The 25,879-nt window shown below is 46.2% G+C and overlaps 1 protein-coding gene across 5 annotated transcripts in view; it reads right to left on the bottom strand.

Annotated features, from left to right (window-relative positions):
• Nucleotides 1-25,879, bottom strand: part of LOC144146106 (uncharacterized) — a 593,048-nt gene that overhangs the window by 376,713 nt on the left and 190,456 nt on the right. For all 5 annotated transcript variants that reach the window (XM_077678048.1, XM_077678053.1, XM_077678051.1 and 2 more), the window contains one exon: nucleotides 17,673-17,883. In XM_077678048.1, the coding sequence (XP_077534174.1) occupies nucleotides 17,673-17,883 (211 nt within the window). The remainder of the gene's footprint in view (nucleotides 1-17,672; nucleotides 17,884-25,879) is intronic.

Raw genomic sequence — 25,879 nt, 5'->3', positions numbered from 1 at the left:
GCAGAAGCTGCTTACGCTTTTGCCAGGTTAGGCATCCGACGTGATGGCCCGCTTGCCAAAGGAGGAGGCGGAGGACTACCAGAAAGTCAAGTCGAGCCTCCTGCGTAAGTACAGGCTGTCAGCAGAGGCATTTCGCCAGAAGTTCCGTGAAGCAGACAAGGCTAGGGGCGAGTCGTACTCGGAGTTCGCCTACAAGCTGAGGGCAAATATGGAACAGTGGTTCAAAGAGGCAAAGGCTTTCGGAGAGCACGACAAGGTAGTTGAGTGCTTCGGTCTTGAGCAGTTTTACCGCCGACTACCGGAGAACCTGATACTCTGGGTGCAAAATAGGCCAGGGGTAAATACTGTGGATCAGGCGGCTCAACTAGCCGACGAGTTCGTCGCACGTCGAGGTGCGCAGGGGCCGAAAGACGGCCAAAAAGAGTTCGGGCCGAGGCCTGGTAAGTCGGGGCCGAAAGGCAGAGCTCCCTACGAAAAGAGCAGAGGGAAAGTGACCGAATCCGCGAATAATGAAACGGGTTCATATAACAAAAAGAGAGCAGCAGATGCTGAGGAGCAGCGCATAAAGAAAGCTTTTGAAGCGCGCAGAAAGGCTGCGTGTTACAAGTGCGGCGAGACAGGTCATTTCGCAGCTAATTGCAAAAATTGGAAAACTAGTCTTTCACATACTAGATCTGAGTGAGGACAGAAGGCAGTTTCTAGAGCCGTACGTACGTGAGCTTGTCGTCAACGGTAAACCGTGCGGAGTTCTTCGCGACTCCGCGGCGACGGTAGACATGGTCCACCCTTCGGACGTTGAAGCGGATCAGCTAACGGGGCAGTGCGTTTGTGTGAAGCCAGCCGTAGGAGCACGAAACGTGCGCCTGCCGATTGCTAAGGTCAGCATCGGAGGTCCGTTTGGTAAACTTGTGACGCAGGCAGCAGTATCCCCAAAACTTCTTCCGGAGTAGAGGTACCTATTCTCGAACAGGTCGGATCAGCTGTTAAGCGAAAAGGGGTACAATTTTGAGAAACTGCCGAGCAAAGAACCAGCTGGGCTCGCTGCGAAGAGCTCGAGTAACGATAGGGTCGCCACCTCTGTGAGGAATGGCGAAACTCAGACAGAAAGCGATGATTGGGCATTTCCGGAGGCTCACGACAGAGGGCAGCGTAGTTCGGCCATCAATGCATTTCTGCGAGCGGACGCTCAGCACGAATAGTGGTGACGTCATGGTTACAAAACGTGACGTCTCTCATAGAAACCCGCCAGACCCGTCACCCGCGCGCGTCCGGCCCCGGCAACGACGCCGACAACGAGGCTTGCTACACGCCGGCCAAAAGATACAGTACGTCTTATCAGCGTGGGGGATTTATCAGCGTTTTCGCTGTGCGGGGAGAGTAAGCCGAGTGGGTCGTACCTCGGAGACGCCAAACCACCGCCGAGCCAGCCGAGCTGCGACCACTCCGACGACGCCGTGTTTACTTGCGATCGGTGGCTGCCGTGTTGGGGCAGCAACCGCAGCGCTTACGATACCTCGCCTGTTTAGGCTCTCAAAAGACCCAGGGAAGCGGCGCGATGGTTACAGAGCATCACCGTAACGACTGGACGCCTGGAAACGTGCGGAGCTATGCGAGGTAAGTGCGCAGTTAGAAAATGATGTCTCTTGCGTGTTTCTCCACTGCTTGGTGATACGTATGACATGGTAACCACGCGCGCCTACGTCGAATTGTTAATATGCGAACTTTGCACCGCATAATTAGGGTTGAAACAAACTGAACGTTGTAAAATACGCCTTTTGCGAGTTAATAACAAAGACGCAATTCAAATCAAGCAGGCTCGTTCGTAAGATTCCGTTAATATGAATCTTAGGGGACCGCCACCGCGCTGTCACCGAAATTTAAAACAACAAAAAACTTTGTGGTGCACGTTTGCGCGCTTCATGGCCGTTATGGAAGCATCATGCCGAAAGTTAAAAGCGCACTAAGCGAAATACGAAATGGCGCTCGGTAGTCGAAACCGTCGAGGCTCCTTTTTTTACGTGCATGCATGTATCGCTGGGCGCTCACGGAGATGTCTAGAAAGTTCTGGGGGATGTCAGTGGACCTATTGGACTTTTAAAAAGTGTGATAAGTGTGGGATAATTGCTTGCCTCAAGCCTCTCGTGAGCAACGCTTTCCAGATCAATCGCGAAAGCCTTGTCTCCGCTCCCTGTGCATAAGCAATACTTAACACATTGCAGACGGCTGAAGAAAACTAAGGCACGTGTTCGAGCAGTATTCGGGTGCAAACTCAAGGAAACAAATATTACACAGCCCGAAACAGCGCGAATATTTTTACGTGGACGTAAATAAATATGCGTCTATCTGAACTATGCATTTCTAGCCAAACATGTAATTCAGACAGTAATGAGCCCCTCTTGCAACGTTTTGTTTCACCTGTTCCTTGGCTCAGCAGCATTCATGAGGTTGGATACTCATGCTTTTGGTGTCATATACAACTAAATCGAGACTTGTGGCCAGACTGAGAGGCCCTTGTTGCAACCAGCAGATGGGACCACAATGTTTGTAGTTGAATTCACTAACAGCGGTGCCACCGGTTTCGTGGGATGCTCAATCGTGTTTGTTTTGTCTGTATTGCTGTTTGCTTTGTTTTATGCTCGCAGTGATATGGCCTGTAGTACAGACCTCTGGGTTGCTGCAAATGTACTGTTGCAGACTGGGTTACATAAGCTATTAATGTCCTTTTTATCTTACAGTTTGATCAGCAAACCAATGCTCCACTGCAGCCTACATTCCTATGGTCTTGGTTAGCGTCAAGTACCAGCGCAAAAAGGGCACCATCAACCTTTTTTCACGGTTAGAATGTCTGTAATGGTAAGCACAAAGTTGTCATTACATTTTTGAGGCGTCTTCACAAGTCCAGCAGAATTTTGAGCTGTCTACAAAGCCCATCGGCATGACTAGCTTGGTTCATCTGTCCATTGGCAAACAGACATGTTGCAACAAATTAATTGAGGCACTTGTGTGCTGATGTCCTTTGAATGCATATGTTTCGTTACTTGTTGAATACTTTTATTCCTACGTCGTGTTTCCTTCCCTTTCCCCGTGTTCCTTTCTTTGTCTTTTGACCTCCCTCCTCTGCCTTCTTCACCTTCTGTGCCACTGGAGTTTCTGAGGCATCGCTCTCTTCCAGGCTTTGAGGCTTGCTGGAGCCATTATGACCACTTTGCTAGCTCTAAGCACACGCACAAGCTCTACCTTGATACACGGAAAGAAAGTTTATATGTTGTTTTTATAAGCCACAGTAATTTGCAGTGTGAAGGAGCCGATAGTGTGCGGCTGTCTTAAGCAACCGTCTTGAAAGTTTAGCCAAAGAAAGTTTATATGTTGTTTTTATAAGCCACAGTAATTTGCAGTGTGAAGGAGCCGATAGTGTGCGGCTGTCTTAAGCAACCGTCTTGAGAGTGGGTTTAGAAAATGACTCAAATGGTCTTAAGCTAGTTTGTAACGGCACATTCTCTAAGCCATTTTTTACTCTGCCGCAGCCTCACACGCCTGCAAGCGCCCTTGTGGTCAAGTCGCAAGTCACGGACAGCTCCTCCTCCAACGTAGATGTGGTATGCACACTTTCTATGGAACCTCACTAAGCATTGTGCCATGTCTGAGTAACCTCCTAAATGGATGGGGCAAGAAGTAAGCACAGAGATGGGGAACTTGCCTTTGCCTAGGCAGTTGTCAGGTTGTTCCATCCTGCTGAACAGTGGGGCCGCACAGTGATGGAAGCATCACACAGCATTTCTGTGACCCTTTGGTGCTAGGGCATTCTGTGCGCCTTACCACTAGAAAGGACGGCGTAAAGAGCGGAGAAACTGCTTTTTCACCCTTATACATCCTGGCGTAAAGGTTAAAATGAGAACCGATATTGTTGTGAAGATAGGTTCCCCGTGTTTATGACGCCCTGTGGCAAAAAGATGACATATTAAAAAAAAGGTGGGATGATGCTTCTCACTGACATGAAAAACTGTGTGAACTGTACCAGGTTCCTTATTAGGAATGCTAGTCATATCTTCACAGAAGGGGGGAGTGTCCTCATCTGAGGCTGTGATGCCATTCCATCCTCACTTAAAATAGACTGCAAAGAGCAAGCATGATGGTTGCACTGGTGAGGATTGGTTATGGAATGACTGGAGTGCAGAGCGTGAATGAGTGGTGGGACATTACCTACCAGGCTGGGTTCACACAGGCACAGATTTTGGGACAAGTACCCAAGTAATGCATTAAAAAATGGCAGGCAGCAGAATGTTGCCAATGACTTAGCTCGAATGACCTAACCAAACTACGATTAGAGCTCTGTATGTCTTTTTTATGTGGAAGTAGGTCGTGTCAGTAACACAATAAAATATTGCAAAATTGACCACCTCATACATACAGTTCAACTTGCACCTTTCATGTTTCTTGTAAAGAGCTCACACTGTATGGTGGAATCACATTTTTTGGATGACTCGGAGTCCACAAGAAAAATCGGTTCGAAGAGAATGAAGAAAATTCCAATAAACTATTGACATCACAAAATTTCTAATGCCTTGTGCACCAGTACCAATAAGGAACCTTCCTTCCTTTTTTCTATGTGAACTGCAACAGGCCCCTTAGGAAGCAACACTGGTGGCTAAAAGACATTATTTTTTTACTTTTCAGGTTAACTTGAACGTTTATTTGTATTTTATTATCTGATATTGTCTTTTTTATTAAATTTTTTTAAACCACTTTAGTTGCTGGGTTAATCTTATAAACAATTACAAGCAAACAAAACAGCAAGCTGTGCAGTGAGGGGTGGTGGCATTGAAAGCCTGGGACCCTTGTGAGAGTAATTTTTTAATAATCTCGCAAGCTTGATTTCAAAATTTAGCAATGGTTGAGTAAAAATAATACATAGACACCACAAGTAGTGATTCAATTGTGTTCTGAAAAGCCGTATAGGTTCCCAGAATTTTCAAATCGGAAGGCCCTGTTAATTTAGACAATCTCTTGTTTGTCAAATTGGGAGGGGGAGTGTGAAGAAGCTTGGTTAATATGGTAGCCTCCAACTGGACTTAACAGTGAACAAGTGTATGTAAACACATTCTGTGCGTGCACTTTGTGCCTACTCCTTGCAAATGTTTGTGCTTAAGAAATTCTCTGCTGCAGGGTGCAGCACTACTTTTGCCAGACCTCAAGGTACAGGAACCTGCACCAGACCCAGAATGGTATGCTTTTACGGTGTCTTATTACACCGTGTGAATAATATAGCAGTACAGCTGAGAGCATAAATATTAGCTTGCTTTTTTCCCTCGAGCAAGATGTGATGCGACATTGAACTGTTGCTTTTAATTCCTTCTTTCTGATATTATTGCGTTGTAAACACTTTAAGGCCTGTCCCTTAGACCTATCAACTGATAAAATAGAATGACATGCACAAATAGTAGAGTGGAAGAGGACTTTCGGCCCATAACTGCTAGTGAACACAATCTGCATTCCAAACCCACTCCAATATCGTCTTCCTGCATAGTGCTTTGGCATCTGAGCTGTGGAAGTTTCTTGTTGAATGCAGGAACACCGGCAGCTCATAAAATTACCTGGAAGTGAATTTCTGGAGCCCTTACGTATGTAAGAATTCTGCACTTCTCCAAGGGAAATTAGTTATTTTATTTATAGTGCAAGTAAAACCTCAGTCTATTTCTGACGCTCAGCATCAGGCACCTTTCCCACCAACTCTGAAATTATCACGGGATGTTGAAGTAGTGGTTTTCAGTTTGATATGATAGCATCTTGATCTTTGAACTTGTGGGTCTTTTTTAGTTTCTGGTGTGTGCAAGTTCCAGGGCTGCCATGCACTCACTTTTGCCAGAGTAAGGCGTGGCATGTCAAACAAACATAGCCAATAAATGCACATGGGACTCGGTGATTTGTTCACACCCTGTTTAGCGAAAAGACCAGAGTCCAGCACCTTTCAGGTGCACCATCGAACAGAAGGTGTTTATTAACACATAACCAAAGGCAAAAGCAGAAGATCATGCTTGCAGTCAGCCCATTTGCAGGGTAGCATCTGGGCCAATCTTGTGTGCGCGTATGTGCCCTTGTCCGAGGGGCAGCCAACTAACTACTACTTTTCCCAATATCCTCCCACCTGTGACAGCATTTACACTATTTCAAGTTGTGCTGTCCTAAGACTCAAGAACAAAGTAGGTCAATTTGTGAACTAGTGAAATTGTCGCATCACATTGCCCTCTATGTGTAATATATTCCTTGTTGCTGAACTCCTTTCACCGTCTTTCTCAAGGAGTTCGCTAACTTAGGCCTCTGAAAGGGGTCGCGTTGTTTGCATCTGGATAAATCTCGTGCCAAGAACTTCTGAAAGATTAGTGCTATATGAATGGAGCACGGGAAGGAGGGGGGGAGGAAGGGAGGGAGGGAGGGAGGGGGACGACAATGAAAGTGAGGCCCCAACAGAGGTGGTGGAGTCTGGGAGAACTCGTCACAAGTGAACCCGTCACAGCCAACTCGTCATATGTGAACTCATCAAAAGAGCTAGAAACACATATGTCGGAGGAGGCGTTTACTAGCTGTCCAGTTGAAAGTTTTGACAATGGACGCACAAGCGCTGATTTGATTGATTTTGGGGTTTAACGCGTCCAAAAAAGACCTCAGCAACTAGGCGCGCCGTAGTTGAAGGCTCCGGATTAATTTTGACCACTTAGAAATCCTTTATGCGCGCCAAAATCTTGACACGGGGGTTTTCGCTTTTCGCCTCCACCCAAAAAACGCCCACCGCGGCCGGGATACAACCCATGACCTTGGGCTTAGCACCACAGCGTAGAGTCATTAACATCGCCTTATCCCTTGAGTCAACGTGACGGGGTTGCTCAAGTGCCAAGAAATGAGTTACATAAACACGCGGGAAAGTAGTGATGTGGCGATACAAAGCCGGACTATGAAAAACTGAGAAGCATATCTGGGCATTATAGCCTATACGCTACAATGGCGTGTATGCTGTGGATCAGATGGGGGAATATACAGAGACGGAGAGTCGTTATAGAAGATCCGCCTGCCCAGTGAACCAAATAAGAAATTGGCGGAGAGAATCCCTTGCACATCCCCAAAACATTAATGGCATGCAAGAAATAAAATGCGTCTACTTTAAATACTACAAAATTTTGGTAAATAATAAGAAACCACTGTGGAGACAATCTTTTTGAATTACGTAACATAGAGGAAACGAAAATAATATGCTGCAGAAGGCTCAAATGAAATGGCTGAGAAAAACATTTTCGATAAAACGGCTTCGATAGAACGTCCGTAGATAAAATGGCGTTTGATAAAACGGCATTCGATAAAACGACTTCGATGAAACGGCATTTGATAAAACGCTGTTCGATAAACTGTCCGGACCCCGTGTCAGAGTTCTGTTCACTTGGACTCCTTTTGTGACAGACTAACTGCTCCTGGGTGTCTGTTGCCAAACAACTGGTATCTTTAAGGTCACACAAGAATTTTTTAGTGTCGGCAGTGACAGATTTGCCAACTCAGGAATCATGCTTTTCGATAGTCCTTGGTGCAGTGAAGTTTCTTGCAGCAATGGCTGCTTCATTCGAGTAGGTAATTTTGCTCGAGGGTTAAATTTTGCCACACCTAGTAAAGGTAGGTTTTTGCATTGCAGAACTGGCAGCTTTGTTATTTCTGGAAATGGTGGTAAGTGCAAGTAAGGGCTTTTTCTGGCGAGTAAACTCACCCGATACGGTTTCAAAGCCTCTTCACTGCTACGGACTTCTACTGCTTCGGTGCCTCTGGACTTCTTTTTTAAAAGAGGTCCAGGAGCACCGAAAATGTGTCAGTGGACTGAGCTGCATCAGCTTCTGCTCACAGCAGTGAGGTAGCCGCTTCTTGATAACCACTGAGCAAGCACTGTACTTCTGCTTCACCCCTAATGCTTCAAAACTAACGTTTTTAACCACTTGGTCGTAGAGACGTCGAAGCAGATGTCTCTTAGCTGAATCAACAGCCTGCAGCTGTAGGAAGTGAGTTGTGGTTAATCGCAAGGTCCTTCCTTCCACAGTGTTCCTCCAGTAGATTGACCGCTATTTGGTAGTTGCTGTCAGAAAGGGAAAGGCTGCTGATCTTGTCGTGTGTCTTCCCAACAAGGTATTTGGTGAGTTATTTGAACTTGTCAATAGTTGACAGCTGTGTGGTGTAGTGTTGTGTCTTCATACTCATTCCAAAAGGAGCGCTCGCCTTGCTCCATCGAACGTTCCTTGTGCGCTCAGTGACCTTGCATTATTTATCGGGGCTTTTGCCATTTGTGGGTATTGATTTTCTTCGCTCTGACGTGAGAGTTTAGCTTTGGCCACACATATGAAAACATGACATGCTTCCACAGCTTTCCACTCGAGCTCAGAATTGTAATCATACGCAAGTTCTTCAGTCTGTTTGTTGAGTTTCCAAAGTTCATTGTGGGTACACCGACTCAAAGGGTGGCCTGCCAGCGCTTGTATCAATCCATTCTTGTTAGGGCTTGGGCATGGGATCAACTGAGTTCATTCACGAATGGCATGGCACACCAGTGCGTTCAGGTTCAGACAGCCTAAAGATTGTTGGCAGCTGGAAAGCATTGGGTCTGAACTGGACATATTGTAGTAGCACCGGGCTTTGGTTCAATTGCAAAGGCTGCTTCTTCAGTGGTTTTGAGGAGATGATTTGTCACGTCATTCCCAAGTTTTCAGCAACAACTTTTGTGAAAAGACAAGAACCCAGCAACCATCAGCTGCACCATTCAACAGAAGGTGTTTATTAACACATTGCCAAAGAAAAGGAAGGGATCCCGCATGCAGTTAGACTATTCGGTAGGTAGCTTCTTTGCCGATCTTCTACATAGGTATATGCCCTCGTCTGAGAGCCAGCCAACAAACTACTACTTTTTCGTACACCTTGCTGTGGGGTTCATTTCCACATCTAGCGGTATGGTTACGCCTCTTTGTAAGTCGCGGTATTTGTTTCACTTGCTCCGATGAAAAAAGTGAGAAACTTCGTTCGGGCAACATTACAAGTTCCAAACATTGCGATTTCGTCTTTCCAGTTGTTAGTGCGTTCACATTTGCCAAATATTGCATAAATATTACACCTCTGCGTAATGCAGGGGTCGTACAAATGTGCAAAAAGAGCTGCTTTATTTCCGTGTTTACCTGCAGATCGATCCTTATCGCCATTCAGCCTAGCACTTATGTAGCTGCATGTGTGTGATGCAGTTTCTATAACCGTTATTACTGGGTGTCAATAAATGCTGCAGCCAATTATTGTTTCTGGCTCTTGGGGAAGCCGCTTGTGTTCCAGAGTGTTCAGGCAGCTTGCACACACAGTCGCCGTCTGTGCGAGTGACTGCTCAGTACAGCATATCTTTGTTGCACAAGCTTAGGATAGTTTGTAGATTTACAACCTCACTAGCTTCTTCGAAAGAAGCTAGTAATGGTCAATTTAAATGGCCTGTTTACAATTAAGGGATCAGAGGAGTTGGCCATGTTCTTTAAGGACAGCCACGAGCAGACGTTAACAGTGTTTTCGGCCGACATTAAAGACTTGTATTACAGCTTACCTAATGGCCGACTGTTGGAGTTTATAGAACATCGACATTTATGGGATGCTCAAGTTTCAAAATTTTGTTGGTTTGACAGTGGACGGGTTTATTGAACTGTTTTCACTTTATTTAAAGTCAACTTTCATGGATTGGTGTAACAGCATTTATCTGCCAGCAAGCAAAATGTGCATTGGGTCCTGTGTGGCTCCAGTTCTCATTGAGTTATTCTTCGGAGGTTTTGACAGACTAACAGGCTATTTGAACCGCTACAGCAAAGCTAGAACAAAGTTACGTTTGTTCGCTTTGTGCACGACTACCTTGTGTTTAGAGGTGCTGTTGCCTATCAACCAAGTTGTTCTGCCCCACTCAGTGCTTTCCCTCAGCATTTGCAGCCGCTCAGTTTAACCCGTGAACTTCTCCCGAACAAGACAATAAAATTCATAGACTTAAAACAACGATTCTATGATGGCTGTCCGTGTTGGCAGTACGAGCCTCGAGCATGCCAACCGTTACTTCCTTTCTCGTCTGGACACTCGAAGATTGTAAAGCGGGGTGTCGCTAACTTGTGTATTCTAAACAGCCCCAGGAAATCTTGTCCCCGCAACACGGCAGAAAGCCTGGACTTAACTGACCTAAGCCCGGTTCCCGAGCATCTCTTGATAACAGTTGTGCACGTGACATTCTGAAAGGATGTAAGGAGGGCATCCTTGTACGGCAACAGAAAGAAGACAAGAGAAAACAGAAATACGCCCTCATTCCTTACAAGCATGGCGTCCTACACGCTTATTAAGATTGATGGAAAAGGTGATAAAGTTGGACATGTTCAGTCTGCAACGCGCCCTGATAAGGTTGAAAATTTTCAGTCTGCAACACGTACACTCGACGCTCATCAATTACACTCCTGTACGACCACTAAAAGGTAGTCGAGCTAAGCGGAAAATAAAATAACTATTGGCAAACTACAACGCAGAGTTTCTGGATGGGACCTCTAAATTTGATTAGGCAAAGTGGTGAGCTAAAAGTAGAGTTGCCACCTTTCCCCGAAAAAAAAAAAACCGGCCCTTCGGGTGGGGGGGGGGAAGCCGAGGGAAGGGGCGGCGTGGCATGAAGAAGGTGTAATTTCTGTTGAAAAAACACGCCATGGTTTTGACATGCAGTGCCATTTATTATCGCGTTTTCTTAGAGAGAAATCAACATAACGTTTGTACTGAAAGGGATTGAGAGCTTGGTTTTTGCTCTGTATGTGCTTCACTGCAAAGTAATCGCAATTGCTGACCGCAGCGGCAGAATTTCGTTGTTTTGTTCCTCCCTTAGTTCCCTATCTCAGGCAGCGCGCTTGCACGCGTATTTTCTCTGCTCGCGTGTCTTTGCGCAGCTTGTTGACACATATTTGTCGTCTTAGTTGTTGAATTGACGCTTATAAAACGCCAAAACAAACGTAATCACGGCATGGGGGCCAAAAAACCGGCCAATGACGGCCGGTTTTAAATATGGACTGCCAACCGGTCTACTGTTTAAAAAACCGGTCGGGCCGGTCCAAAACCGGGCAGGTGGCAACCCTGGCGGCTAAAAGTTACCATACTAAGAAGCAGCTGTACTAATGTGCAATAAAGTGAGCAATTACAGGTGTCTTTTTGTTTTTCTTTCCAGGCTATTCCTTCAGTGGGCAAGATGTCAGAAAATGTGTCGCAGGGATTTTGGAACTGTCCCGTGCAGTTGGCCTAGATGCAATGTGGCCCTCACACATACATAGGAGCTGGAAGCTACGGCCTGAACTTGTCCTCAGAAACGGTGTCATTTGACATTGCATGAGAATCTAGGACGGTAAAGACTGAAAAGAAGTTTGTTTACACTGCAGCCTTTGTTGAAACTGAAAAAAGAAATGCAAAATCACTGTGGCCTATTTAATGTCCTACAACGGCACAAGTCTCAAGCTGTTACAGTGAATTGATTAACTTTGTGCAGAGGCTGTTGTGATTAATTCCCCAAGGTTTTGCCCGCCTCCCAACAAGAAGGCTGGTAACATCTGCAAAACAGCTTACACAATTCCTGCCTGGTCTGGTCGTGCCTTACTTGTGACTTCCGAGCATTTGTGTATAATTAAAAAATAAAGAAGCCCTCAACTCAACTTGTACGGAAAGCAAAAGTTGTTTAACACACGTCTTTAACACGTTTTTTAACAAGAACAACTGTTTCTTGCGTGTTCAAGATCTCAGGCAGATTGACTTTTGTTTGACTGCACTTTAAAATGTTTTAAATGATACTGCTCCCCTCTCTCGAGAAACGTTTGTGTGCTGCTCATATTGTGCATCAAAAGCAGTCAACTGTTTCCACTGCCTTTCTGACATGCACCTGCTCTGTACGGAGGTTATGAAAATTCAATGTAACTCTGTCTGCAGTACATAGTTCCCCTTAAAGGCGTTTCTGTGTTCTGTTCTGGCTTTATTCCATACTGCTCAGCAAAAGTTGCCAATTTGAATGAACCATTTTTTGTCATAAACATTGTTTTTCATGGACCATTGATATTGGACAAGACTACACAACCACACAAATACACGAGTGGCTGGCTGTTGCGGCAAATCTCAAAGAACAACTGGAACTGGCTACCCACACCATGAAAGCTTTCAGCGGCTGCCTCGACCTAGGCCTCTGATCTGTTTCTGCTATCCTGTGACTGATAAAGTTTCTGTGTATCTGTGGCTGACATTGCTAATCCATGTGAGAAGAGTAGTCAGGGAAAAGGGAAATAACTTATGACATATGTGCTCTGTTTACAATAAAGTAATGTCTAAAATTAGTGATAAGTGAATTACCGCTGGGAAATTTAGGTAGACTATGCCAATGAAAACAGTGTGTCATCATTGTTTACGGTTGCTTCCCTGCTTCAAAAATGTAAATTTACCTTTTAATTCAAAATCTACTTGAATAAAAATTACTTATAGCTTATTTTCAATAACATGAGTGCCAGTGTGACTTCCTCGGTGAAAGTTTGAATTGAAACATCTTTAGGGTCACCATTGCAAGGCACGTTTTTTTATTGAAAGCTGTTCTTACAAGTTGACAGCCTAATTAATTTATTTACAGTATACCACCATTATAACGAGGCCTTTTGAACAACAAACTGGCTTGACCATAGGTGACACTTACTTCAAAAGCAGATACATGTACGCTGCGGTAAGAACTAAAACACCTCAAAAGATTTCTTATGAGGCTTTTTTCAGACGATTGCTTTATTAAATGTCATGCTGTCTAGTGATACATCTGCAAGCATGTTGCACGTTGTGAGAGGTGGCATATAAAAAAATGCATGACCTAACACCTACGCAATCACTGAAGAAGCACACGGCCAACAGAAAAATTTTGGTGAGCTCCAGTTCAGGTGAGTATAACTTGACAATTTTTGAACGATTGTGCTTTGTGGAGAGAACGTTTAAGCTCTTTTGTTACCCTTGCAAGACTGATGAATACAGCCTTCCCCATTTAGTCTGTAAAACCAAGCTGGAACGTCTCAAATATGAAATATTTTCAGACAATTCAGAAAGGGAACTATTTTTGTAGGGTGAGTAATGCAATATTTCACTGCACTTACGGAGATATACAGGCTGTAGTGTGGTTATATCTCGAAATGAAGCACTGGTACAGTAACTTCTATTTATTTCCGTGAAGATAAAAAAAAACAAGAACGCTCTTCAATCAGCTTGCACAACATTTTAATGCATGCAAAACAATATCCACAACTTACAAAACTGAATAGGAAAAGGGGAAAAAAATTAACCCGGCTATTAGTCATAAACGGTCAAAATATTCGTGCACATGCATGCGTGCCGTCGGCGACGATGAAGGCTAACCAAACGTAAAAACTTGGTATTCAAGTTCGCCTATTTGACAAGGCGCTTTTACAATATACGTAGTGCTGGGTCACGGTTTATAACAAAAGGTAGCATGAAAACCTGTTCCTCAAACTATTCATTCCTTATCTAACAAGTGAACGGACGCTTGGGCATGCAATTTCACGACGAGGCAATCGACAGGTTAAGCGACAAACTTCGTTAAGTGTTGTTGCGATCATTACCAACACGGCCCAAATGTTCCGTGCGCGTTGAACAAGCCTTATTAGGGGCTAAATAAGCTACGTGACCCTGAGAACTTGTTAAACGCTGGGGAAAAAATGCTGAACAACACCGCTACGTTACCGAGTAACAGCAACTTCTTTGGCACAAACCAGGCGCCTTTTTTGCAGTAACAGCTGACCGCCGCAACAGCTGGTGCGGTCGCCCGATTTTCAAAGCCGGTCGCGCGGATACATGCTGTTACCGCTGTTACTTCGACATGCCCATGTCCACACGCAAATGGTTTTATGATTTTTTTTCTTCGCAACTCCCCAATTTAATAACGTGGTCCAAGACAGCCGACAAAACATTTTCAACGGCAGCCCCACAGTCTGTCGGAACACTTCGACGGAACACTTCGGCCGATAATGAGCTCGCGCAAAAACTAAATATCATTTACAGAGGCCGGTAACACTCTGCACGCATACGCCAGTAGCCTAAGCGCTGAATTCAGGGATTGTTTCAGGAATACGTCAGGGATTGTTTATCGGCGTGAAAATAGCTTTCCGCGGCCTTGTTTTCTTACATGACCAATCGAGCTTCTTCACACACCCGGGCGCCGCCATGTTTACGCTGCCCTCCTCCGCGGAACCCTCCCCTGGAGCCTTCTACCTGCTTTGGCGGCGACTCCCATGCTTTCTCTATGGGCACGGCGTAAATATGGCGGAACCAACGATTTTTAATGACGTTGTGCGTAAATATGGCGGTGGGACAACAATTTTTCGTGATGTACTTCGTAATTGTTACGTCACAGCATGACAGGCTCCTCCCCCTGACCGAACTCTTGTAAATAGAAGGCTCTGACTGTGTGTAAGGCCCCTACAGTGAGCGATGTTTCGTCGCCATGTTCGAAGTGCGCTAGATCATGGCAGGCTTTGAAAACGGCTGTCGACCCAAACCCGCGCAGTTAGCGGGCTAACAGCATTCCGCGGGAGTGCGGAAACCATGAGACTACCGAAAGGCAACACGAGTCCGCTGAAACGGATGTTGTTCCTTCGGACGGTAGTGCAGAAACGAGCGACGTGGTGGGAAAGCCTGCAGTCGAGGCAGCAAACGGTTTGCAGGGTTCAGTTGGGAGTCATGACGATCTCGCCACTGGGCAAGCCGATTCCGTCCTGCCACCAGCTCAGGTAGCTGACCTCGAGCAACGGCCAGCCGAGCTCGTAGAGATTCAGGTGCCGCGGGCGGCTGAGTCGTCTTTTGAGACAGGGCAGCTTGATTGTAGTGTAGTTCTGGCAGTGAGGAAGGAGAACGGGAACACGCTTCGGTCTTCGCGTGTCGAGGCTATCGCTGACAGCGCGAGGGACGACGAGGTAGTGACTGTTGGGAACTACAAGGTGTCTAATGAGCTCGTCGTGCCCGTTTCACTCCCAGCTGATGCTCCCGGTGATAGGCCAACATCGGCTGAGCTAGTTGAGGTTCCGGTGTCGCCTGTGGCTGAGCCGAAGTCGGGAACCGACCAGCCTAGGGGCGAGAACGCAAAAGCGTTCCGGCGTTTGCTTGCCGAACGCGTTCGTAAAAAGGCGAGCAACGAGGAGATAGCAAGAACGTCCGCGCGTAATTGTGGCGCGTGTTTCAGTGCGGGCAAAGCCGTGAGCTCGCATCGCGCCAGGGGAACGCCGCCTCCAAAAGGGAGTGCGCGCCTCTCGTTTGAACGTTGGAAATTCTCGTTCGCTCCTCCGCGCGCTCGACCTTTGTCGAACAAGACGACCTGTGTCACTTAACGCGGTCACAGCAGCATTGAGAGAACGGGTGCACCTAAAGTGCGGTACAGAAGGGGAAAAGCAGGGCATTGACTAGAGCTCAAATCGCAGCTCTCAGCGCGAGAAGTGGCCTGTAGACGCCTGACTTTCTCAATTTTATTGTTTTTCCTAAAGCAGGTTTCGATTATTACGATTACAGTTCTTTTTGTGTGGGACATTTCCAATAACGCGAAATGTCCCCTTTCAAGTTTGTGCACTTGTCTAAAGTACTGCTGGGCTAAAATATAACTACTGTAGTTAGTTATCACCGTATTTTATCGCAACTAAAAGCCTGGTAGATCTTCAGTGTAGATTTGTCTTTGCACTTGCCGGCGATGCGTTTGTGTCTTCCTGTGTTGTTCTGTTGCCTGCATGACCAAGCCAGAGATGTTCTTGGGGAGCCACTACTCGTCCAGTGATCGGCCCTGTGAAGCTCCAGCACGGTGTCGTACAGCCCAGGCCTGGAGTCGAGCGTCTGCCGAGCACTTCACTTCGAAAGCATCCCTCCGGACAACGGTTAAAGGCCCTTATCCATCGGGATCTCAGACCCCCGGCGGAGAAGCTGTTACGAATCGGCCAGTGCCGCCGTATTTGCCCGCATCACTCCTCGGCTGGGCGGCGAAGCTACCATTTGCGCCTTTCTGCCGTCAGGCTCCAACGTGTCGGTGAATCATACTTTCATGTCTCGACATGCCGGGCCAGACGCCTCGCTTTGCAACGCGCCTCCGGTGGTTGCCAGCGGCGCGCCGAGACTTGTTTCAAGGACGTGCGCCCCACAGCCGTCAGGCGCCAGCATGTCGGTGAGTCATACATTCACGCCTCGACATGCCCGGCTCAGACGTTTCGCTATCGGCGCGATCATCAGCGCGCCGAATTAACACGCCGAGGCATGTTTCAAGGACACAGAGGCCCCGTCGGTCGCAGTGGAATCCTCCTCTCTCCCCTCTCTCGGACTCAACGTGCGCCGAGGCTACCGACGACTCACGAACTGTGGAAAGAGCGTTGTGTGTGTCTTTGACGTTCGTGGCGTGTTGCTACTCGTTGGCGTTTTGACCGTTGCGGCTTTTGGGTATAAAATAGAAGCCGCCCAAGCGCTGTATTTTCATTCCTGTTTGAGCAGCGAATCCATGTGGTCGCTCTGCTCGAATTTTCCCGGAAGGCCATTGGATCACGAGCACGGACATCTTTCGTTTCATCCTGCAATTTTTACGTGTCACAAGCCTCAGCGAGGCATGGTGAATTCCCGCGTATAGCGGTAAAAAGCTGCTGATAGGGTGAGCAATTGCCGGCATACCACGCAAGGCTAGGTCCACCCGTCAGTAAACATCACCACCACCACCACCACCACCAGTCCTGTATTGTAACCTCGCCCGTCGGGGCATTGTTTGTTTCCTTGCTTCGGCTCACCTCTCGCTATGAAGTAAACAGTTACGTTAGCCTACGGCTTTTGGACTTCTTCACGGCTGCAACAGCGGCTGGCCGCTCGCATCATACACGCTACCCCTCGTATGTCGGAAGCAACGGACCTCGGATCGGGTTCCCATTCCCGGTCGCAACAACGGCTTCCAAATTAAAGCGGGCGGGCTCAGCCGGAGTGAGAAAACAAGAAAACCAGAGAAACCAAAGTAGAGGGAGGCTTTTCGTGTTGAGAGACTTCGACGTTTATATCTGCTAAATGCGACCAAATGCGTGTTGGGCGCTGCTGAGAACTCACGCAAAACTGCTTTAAAAACATTTTCCCTTGTCTAAACTGCTTCTCGTTTGTTTGTTTTTTATAGTGAAGTTAGAAATTTGTTAATCTAATTTTGTTCCATCCGAAACCACGTGACTGCTATCGCCACACGACATTGTCCGTGTAGCAGCCGAAACCCCAGATCGCGATAACCACTGTTAAATTTTAATAACCGTGGTTAAACTTTACTGCAGTTTCTTCCGCCATGTAACTAGGGTATTAGAGGGTGCAGACGAGTAATACTTCCATCCGCTCAGTATGTCAGGCAGCGCCATAGGTCAAGCAAATACCAACTAAAAATAAGCTGGGAATCAAATCAGTGAACCCTTGGTAACCAAGACATGTAGGTCTGCTTTTAAAAAAAATCATTTTTTTCGAGAACGACGGCACACAGAATTTCCCACCCAAGTAGGTTTTTTTGCCTGTGTGGTGCTTCAATGGTTGGTACGTCTGAGAGGCCTAAGATGGAAATTTCTCGCATGTGCGTGTACAAAAAATTTGCAACTCACCGTGACCGTCAGGCCTTTAGTTGCATTCACATGTTTCAGGTGCGCGGTGAAAACAACGTATTCGTTTTTCTTCAACTTTCTCTGGATGAAGTTCGGCTGCGGCCAAGGCCAGGAACCATCATATCGATTTGCGTAGTGCCATCCGTCATTCTCCTCCACCCCATACTCCAAGCGAAGGTCGTCTTTCGTGTTGGAAATACGTAGGGCACATCTAAAGCAAGAAATGAAACGAAAACGTAGATATTTATTAGTTGCGTTGCACTTTTTATCAAATGCCAGAATCACCAAAATGTTCAGTTGCACAACTACGGTGCATTTCCCGACTTATTTACTTAAAAAATGTGGGATAGAGCGGCGTCAGAAAAGCGAACGACCAAGCCACAAGCTGCAAAAATGCACCGACAGAACAATGCGAGTGACCTCAGTGCCACAAGAAAAAAGAACACGACGAAAGAACACGCTTCACAGCACACAAGCATTGTACACGTTGTTTAAAGTACAAAGCATTGTTCACAAGACAAAACGCTTCGTATTTATTCGTTATACCAGTGGATTATTGGTCTCTGAAAAAAAAAACGCGTCATGGTTACGTGTTGCTACGAGTATGGGTTTAATGTGTGGTTTAATGATTGTTCAAGCTGATCTCTAACTTTGTACATTTCGCGCAGTTTTCCGAACTTTTTAGGGCAGCAATGATCCATGTGGCATCTTATAACCTGGCTCCCATTCTGTTTTGGTTTCATTCATTGTAGTAAAAATTGGGTAGAGCATTCTGCGGCCCAATATTCTAAAACGAGAGGCCGTCGTTTTGAAACGACGCGGTAGCTCCATTCAAATGCATGTGTTCTTGGGCGGGACGCTCCGCTTTGAATGTAGAAGAGGGATGAGATAAGCCAAGAAAAGCACCGTAGCAAGCGGCGCAAAGCGACGGGACCAGCCCCTTGTCGTTTTGCTTGTAGCTTTGCGCCCCTGCCACAGCACTTTTCTTTGCTTATCTCGTCCCTCTTGTAAACTTAAAGCGGCGCTCTCGCCCAAGGACATATGCATTTGCATGGAGCTACACCGTCGTTTCAAAATGATGGCCTATCGTTTTAGAGAAATGGGGCTCTGGTGTGTCTGTATTGCAAAAGCAACGTTTGCCGAGTCCACCAGGTGTCGTTGTGCGTGAGGCTTTGACCTTCAAGTGATACCACGAAACTTGCCGCCTTAGGCCCCTATAATTACTAAGGTAGCGCCAATTCCGCTCGCTTTTCCTCCGCTCTCCTCTTTTTCTTCGCCCTCAACTGCGGCGCCGCACGACCTTGAACTTGCGGCGGTGCCGCCATTTTTGTTGGCTGCTTTAGAGCAGACGCCCACGGAACGCTACGGGCCGCTCGCTGGAGTTTTTCTTGCAGTTTGCTCTGGTTTTTGCGCCAAATTACTGTTTGGTGGCATTTATAGGATTTCTAGAGGGTTATATTTTACCAGCACGCACTAAGTGAGGTTGTTTTGTTTTATATTTTTTCTGCAAGGGGATATTTGTGCGGGGTGGTTGCCGCTCAGGCATACGCACAGCGCGGTGTTTGTTTACGTCTGCGGCAGGCTTGTAACATCTCAAGAGAGTTCGTGAACGCGAAAGGATCGAACGTGAACATTTCAAACTGCCCTGTTACGGCAATTATTTTCTTGCATTTGCGTGACTGTGGTCGTGAAATCACTGCACATAGGGCTTGCGCACGGTTCGCGGCAGTATACAGTGTGCTGTATTCGGAAATGCCGTTGTTCGAGCGCTGCGCCAGTGTCCTTGAATTCGCCTTTCTTACGATGATTGTGAATCATTAACGGCTCTCAGTCTGCACCCGCTTTTACTACCTACATACATCCTACCTTAATTCCGAGCAGTTTAGAGCGCTTTCCCGTTTTTCTAGAAATGTTTCTTTCACCTTTATGTCGTTATAGGCTGGTATGACTAGATTTTAAAAAATACACACATGCTGTTGCGCCTGTGTGCACGTACAGCGATGTGAAAAATCTCTGCTTCCCCGACTTCACAGCCCGATACACTAAACTGCCCTTGTGGTAGTACGTTCATGTGCGAACCGAGTGAAAAACGTAGGCTTGTAATTCTGGGAATAGGGACCAGAACCTGGAGTTTGCCGCGCGACACTAGCGCCATTTTTTTGCCCTAGCGGCGGAAAACGGAAGTTGTGGACGGAAAGTTAGCCATCTCGCTCACAGCTGCGGCAGGTTCGCGTGTTTCTTTTTTGTTTTTGTTTTCGTCCGTGATGCCTGTCTTCACTCGTCGGGAGTTTTTCCCGAGTCAGTAGGGCTCGAACGTTAATTATGACAATTTAGGCTAATTATTTAATACCTGATTGGTCAGATTGAGTTCAAAGTAAAGTGATGTCACTATAGCTTGTGAGGTATGAAATGAAAGATCTCGAGGAGTTCAATCACGTGAAGAAATACAAAAATGATTTCCTGGTTATAGTCATGAGATAATCACGTGAGTCATAGATTGGGTTAGAAGTCAAAGTAATGCCAGCAGGGCTTCTGAGGTATGAAATTGAAGGTCTCAATAAGGGGAATCACGCCCGACAAATTAAAAATTGCTTCCTAGTTATACTAAGAAGTAGTCACGTGAGTCAAGGATTGGGTTAAAATTCAAAGCCATGAAACTAGGGCTTGTGAGGTATCAAATAGAAGGTCTCAGAGAGGGGAATCACGTTGGACAAATTAAAAATTGCTTCCTAGTTATAGTCATAAGATAATCACGTGAGTCGTAGATTGGGTTAAAAGTCAAAATCATGAAACTAGGGCTTGTGAGACATCAAATAAAGGTCTCAGTCAGGGGAATGACGTGGGAAAAAATTAAAATTGCTTCCTGTTTCTAGTCATGAAATAGTCACGTGAGTCATAGATCGGGTTAACTGTCAGAACATTGTCACTAGGGCTTGTGAGGTATCAAATTGAAGGTCTCGATGAGTGGAATCACGTCGGACAAATTAAACATTGCTCCCTAGTTATAGTAATGAGAAGTCACGTGAGTCACGCATTCGGTTAAAAGTCAAAGCCATGAAACTAGGGCTTGTAAGGTATCAAATAGAAGGTACTAGAGAGAGGAATCACGTTGGACAAATTTAAAATTGCTTCGTAGTTATATTCATGAGATAGTCACGTGAGTCATGGATTCGGTTAAAAGTCAAAGGCCGAAAAATTGGGCTTGTGAAGTATCAAATTAAAGGTGTTGATGAGGGGAATCACGTGGGACAAATTAAAAATCGCTTCCTGGTTATATTCATGAGATAGTCCCGTGAGTCATGGATTCGGTAAATGTCAAAGTGATGCCACTAGGGCTTGTGAGGTATGAAATTGAAGGTCTCAGTTAGGGGAATCCTCGTCGGACAAAATAAAAATTGCTTCCTTGTTATAGTCATGAGATTGACACGTGAGTCATAAATTAGGTTAAATGTCAAATTGATGCCGCTAGGTCTTGTGAGGTATCAAATTTAAATGTCTCAATGAGGGGAATCACGCGGGACAAATGAAAAATTGATTCCTAGTTATAGTCATGAGATTGTCACGTGAGCCATTGATTGCGTCCAAAGTTAAAGTGATGCCACTAGGTCTCGTGAGGTATCAAGTTAAAGGTCTCGATGAGGAGAATTACGCGGGACAAATTAGAAATCGCTTCCTGGTTATAGTCAAGATATAATCACGTGAGTCGTATGTTGGGTTAGAAGTCAAAGAGAAGCCAGTAAGGCTTGTGAGGTATCAAATTAAAGGTCTCGATGATGGTAATCACGTGGCACAAATTAAAAATTGCTTCCTGGTTGTACTCATGAAATATTCACGTGAGTCATAGATTGGTGAATGTCAGAGTGATGCCACTAGGTCTTGGAAGAGATCAAATAAAGGTCTCGATCTAGAATGTTTTCATACAAACTATTTTTTGAAAGATGACAAAAGAATGTTTTTAAAATAAAAATATGAGAAATCACCGGTATAGGTGACATCAGTAGACATCACAAGCAGAGACAAATCCGCGAGAAATCTGTTTGAGGGTAGAGCGCGTATTGTGGATGAGATTTTCTTTTTAGCAAGTACTTGTTTGTCTTTATTTTGAAAACAACAAGAGGGGGAAGGATGTTTGCTGCCAGTTTTTAGAAATCGTATTTTTGGTGTATTGCTGAACTTTCTTCTCTGGTGATGCACCACTGCTGTCGAAGCTATTCATTTCGCCACTGAATGAGCTCCCGAACCTCAGTTAGCTGCTAAATGTCATTCGCCTGAAATGTCCTTCGGTGTTGTCGTGTAGCACTGAAATATTGGCATTTAGAGCAAATGTCATTCACTATAAATATAATTTGATCTGCAGGCCGAGAGTGGTATTACATATTCTACGAAGTTTCGAAAGTAATCTCATATTGTTGCCCATAAAATATAATAATATTAAGGTGAAGCGTTTCTGCGGCAGCCACTTGTGTACCCAAGGTGACGCGGCCTTTGCAGAACACTCCGTGCCAATACATGACTTGCACAACGTTCGCGCTTGCCGCTTACGTAATGTAGTTGGCCCACGCGGGGCGCGATGGTAAAGTAACACAAGGGCGAGTATGGAACACAGGGAGAACCCGCGGCGTGGCTACGTGGCTAAGGCGTTGCGCTACTGAGCACGAGGTCGCGAGTTCGATTCCCGGCCGTGGCGGCCGCTTTTCTGATGGAGACGAAAAGGAAAAACGCCCGTGTGTACGAGATTTTGGCACAAGTAAAGATGCCCAGGTGGTCAAAATTAATCCGGAGACCTTCACTGAGGCGCACTTCATTGCCTTCGTTGCGTCGGCGCGCTAAACCCTACAGTCAGTCAATCAATAAATCAAACAACACACTGAGATTCTCGCATGTGTTGCTCTCCGTCCACCCCGAAAACATTTCTACGGGGTTATTTCTAAATACGGGCTGATTTTTTTTCAGCCACTGCAAAAAAAGGAAGTTCGGCTCGGATATATATACTGTAACGGTCGAAAGAAGTGAGCCAAAAGCTAAGCTATGGGATGAAATTCAAGATGTCCAGCTAATGAACTACAGAAGAACGATCGCCACAATGATAATCATAACCATTTCTTTGTCGATGCCTGGAATTCATATGGTATTGGAATGACAGTGAAAGGATGAGTATTCACGTTCTGGAACCGTACATTGGGCAGTAATTGTTCCATTACCTTGCGTAAATGCAAGTAGGGTGCCAAAAGCCAGCTCTACATGGTGCGGATTTACGTGCGAATTCGCAGCTGCGGCGTCGCTAGTGCGGCAATATGTTGTGTTGCTACACAAGCTAAAACAATCCAAACAATAGATTTCCGGTGCTGCCGAAGCTACAAAAAAGGTCGCTTTTCCACTCGAACCGTGCCGCAAATGCGAATTCGCAAGGAAATTCGCACCATGCAGAACGGGCTATAGCCTATTAAAATCTCATCGAGAAACGCCTAGGAAAGATCCCATCCATCCGGCGTATTGCTGGAAATGTGGGGGTATTCGCCTTTCTTTTCACGCCGTCGGGCGTCGCTAGTATTGGCGTTGTGGTAATGGTGCTGTTGCAAAGCACCGAGCCATCGAAGACCTACGTCATCGCAATTCCAACCAGTGTCCATAGGTTGAGAGGCACCGTTGGAGAAGACGAAGCGAGAAGCGACACAAGGAGAACCAAAGGGAGAATGTACTCAAACTACAAGAAAAAATAAACACTCCTAAGATGGCGTTACCGGTTGCACGAAAGAGGTGGTCACCGCCTCTCCCTTACTTTCCTTATCTTCATAGCGGAATAGTGTTCAAATGGTGGCGCCAGTAGTCAGATAGCTGTGAATAGTTGTATCGAGACGACACAAACAGGTATCTCAATACTGAGATACATGTATTTCGATTTATTCATTGCACTAGTAAGGAGCAGAAAAAAAGTATAGTGCTGTTATCGTAAAAGAGTAACCCTGCGAAACATTTTGAAGGGCGGATCATCGCGCTGTTGCTCCGCGCATTCCCGAAGAAAATGGTGACGTTGCCACGAGTAATCTTGGTGGCAATCATTCAGGACGGCGCATCACGTGACTGTTGCGGCACTCGTTCTGTCGGCGGCTTGCAACATACTCTCTAGACCATGAAGTCCTTTATACCAAACTTCACAGTAAGCACTAAGCTTTTTTACACCCTTTATGGCCGAGAAGGGTGTAAAAATCTTGTCCCATGGCTAACACAATTAAAAGGTGTTTTGGCAAAAGAAGGGTGTACGGATGAAAAAAGGGTGTTGAGATGAGGATGCTCAACACCCTAAAAAAAGGGTGTCGAGCCTCGTACCCTTTTTTTCGGTGATGGCATGCGCGGTGGCAATGTGAATCGGCGGAGTGCGCAGCATTCAACACAAACAGTCAATACGCACAAGTAACAGTTGGAAGACAAATGAATTGAGCAAGAAAACCAACGGGATAAAAGCGGTACAGGGAGTGAATACTTACTTAGTAATACATGTGCTGTTCTTGCTTTTATATCCAGCAGAGGAAAGCCCCCCGATCGAGTCGATGGGCTTGTTGCAAAAAAAAACAGATATTTTAGCGCTAATTTTGGAAGTATGGATTATACTATGAGAATATACAAATCAACACGCGGATTTGCAAAAACCTTTTAATTACGAGGTAGCTTTTGTGTTCCATAACTTATAGAATTTTATTGAATACCGAACAAATCTTCCCCGCCGCCTCAACACCCTTCAAAAAGGGTGTTTCTTATTTTAACACCCTTCTCTCCAGAAGGGTGTAAAGCTACAAATTGGGGTGTTTGAAACTAATAAAAAGGGCGTAAAGAAAAATGGGTGTAAGAAAAAGGGTGTAAGAAAAGACTGCCAACTAAGAAAAAAGGTGAAGAGACCTCCAACTTTGGAGGCATTTTGTACCTGTTTACACGGGTGGACAAACATTTTCTACAAGCGGGGGGTGTTTTGTACCTCACGATGTTTAAAGCAATATGAATTGACATAATTTATTACCAGAAAAGCTCTTTTCTCTTGAGCTAGTTTCCGTGGCGTGAGCAAACAAAATATAGAGAAAAAAAAAACTCCCAAGCATTTCCCCGAGGGTGAACATGGTTAAGTGCGAATGCACGGGGTGATGCTATGAGGGGGAGTAAAGTTAAAATCCGTTGGCATTCGCCCGTGAGCGCGCCCGAGCCGACCCACGGAGGTCTGGCAGTTTATCGCTGCATAGATAGGGGGGTACGCCGCGCCGAGCACGCCGAGCCAGGTGGCTGAGAGAGGAGGCGAGCGCAAGGGGAGAGGGACAGCGGCGCACGGCAGCTGCAGCCGAGCGAGGGGGAGAGGAGAGAGTGTGACGTCACGGTGGAGAGAGAGGCGCGCGGCAGCTGCTGGGGAGAGGAGGCGCGCTGTGACGTCATACCATGACGTCACGGCGCGAGGAGCGGTGCGGGGAGCGGCGCGCACCCGCGCAGCCACGGTGAGGAGGCGGAGCGAGCGCGGTCACGTGGTGAAGTGACGTCACCGCGCCGTTGCTACTGACGCTCCTCTCCGCTCCACGCCGTTGCTAGGAAGAGGAGGACTGCAGACGCCGCCGCTGCCACCGCCGCCGCCGGCGGTGGAAGGTTTGGGGTCGCTTATAAAGTGCATTCGCACTTAAAAGAACTGCGGCACCTGTAAAGGGTGCACCACTGCAGATAGGGTATTATAACAGTGAAGTCGGCTTTCGAGCTTGGTAGGGTATGAGCACAAGGGACGTTTTAGTATGCGTACCTCTTATTGTACCATTTCAAAGGTACTAGTCTTTTTTGAATTCTAAAAGGCAAAAAAATTAGCCCAGCTTGCAATATTGGTGCAAGGCTGGAGAAACAGCAGCTTGTTTCCCCGTTGGATCCCCTGGCAGTGGGTAGGGGGGGTTGCTGGAACAGCCTTGCTGGAACAACTTTGCCTCACCCCTCCGCGGTCATCCTTGCTTAGCAAGAACATTGCAAAGCTTAGCAAACATAACCAAACTTAGCAACACCGGATGAAACTAGGTGACCCCCAGCTCCGCTGTTCTTTTTTTGCAACTGAACGCCTATTTCCCACCGTTTCAACAACCTACAGAAAGGCAAGCATTTTGCAGTCGGTAAACACTCTTTTCGCCACACGACAATATAGTCTTTTTAATTTTGAAGGTTCAAATTGGTGTTTCACGTGCCAAAGCTAAACT

The sequence above is a fragment of the Haemaphysalis longicornis genome, unplaced genomic scaffold, assembly GCF_048455015.1.
Source record: "Haemaphysalis longicornis isolate Haplotype H1 unplaced genomic scaffold, Haemaphysalis longicornis Haplotype H1 scaffold_7, whole genome shotgun sequence".
Taxonomy (NCBI): Eukaryota; Metazoa; Arthropoda; class Arachnida; order Ixodida; family Ixodidae; genus Haemaphysalis; species Haemaphysalis longicornis.
Note: the sequence above shows the minus strand (reverse complement) of the source record. Positions and strands in the feature narration are given on the sequence as shown.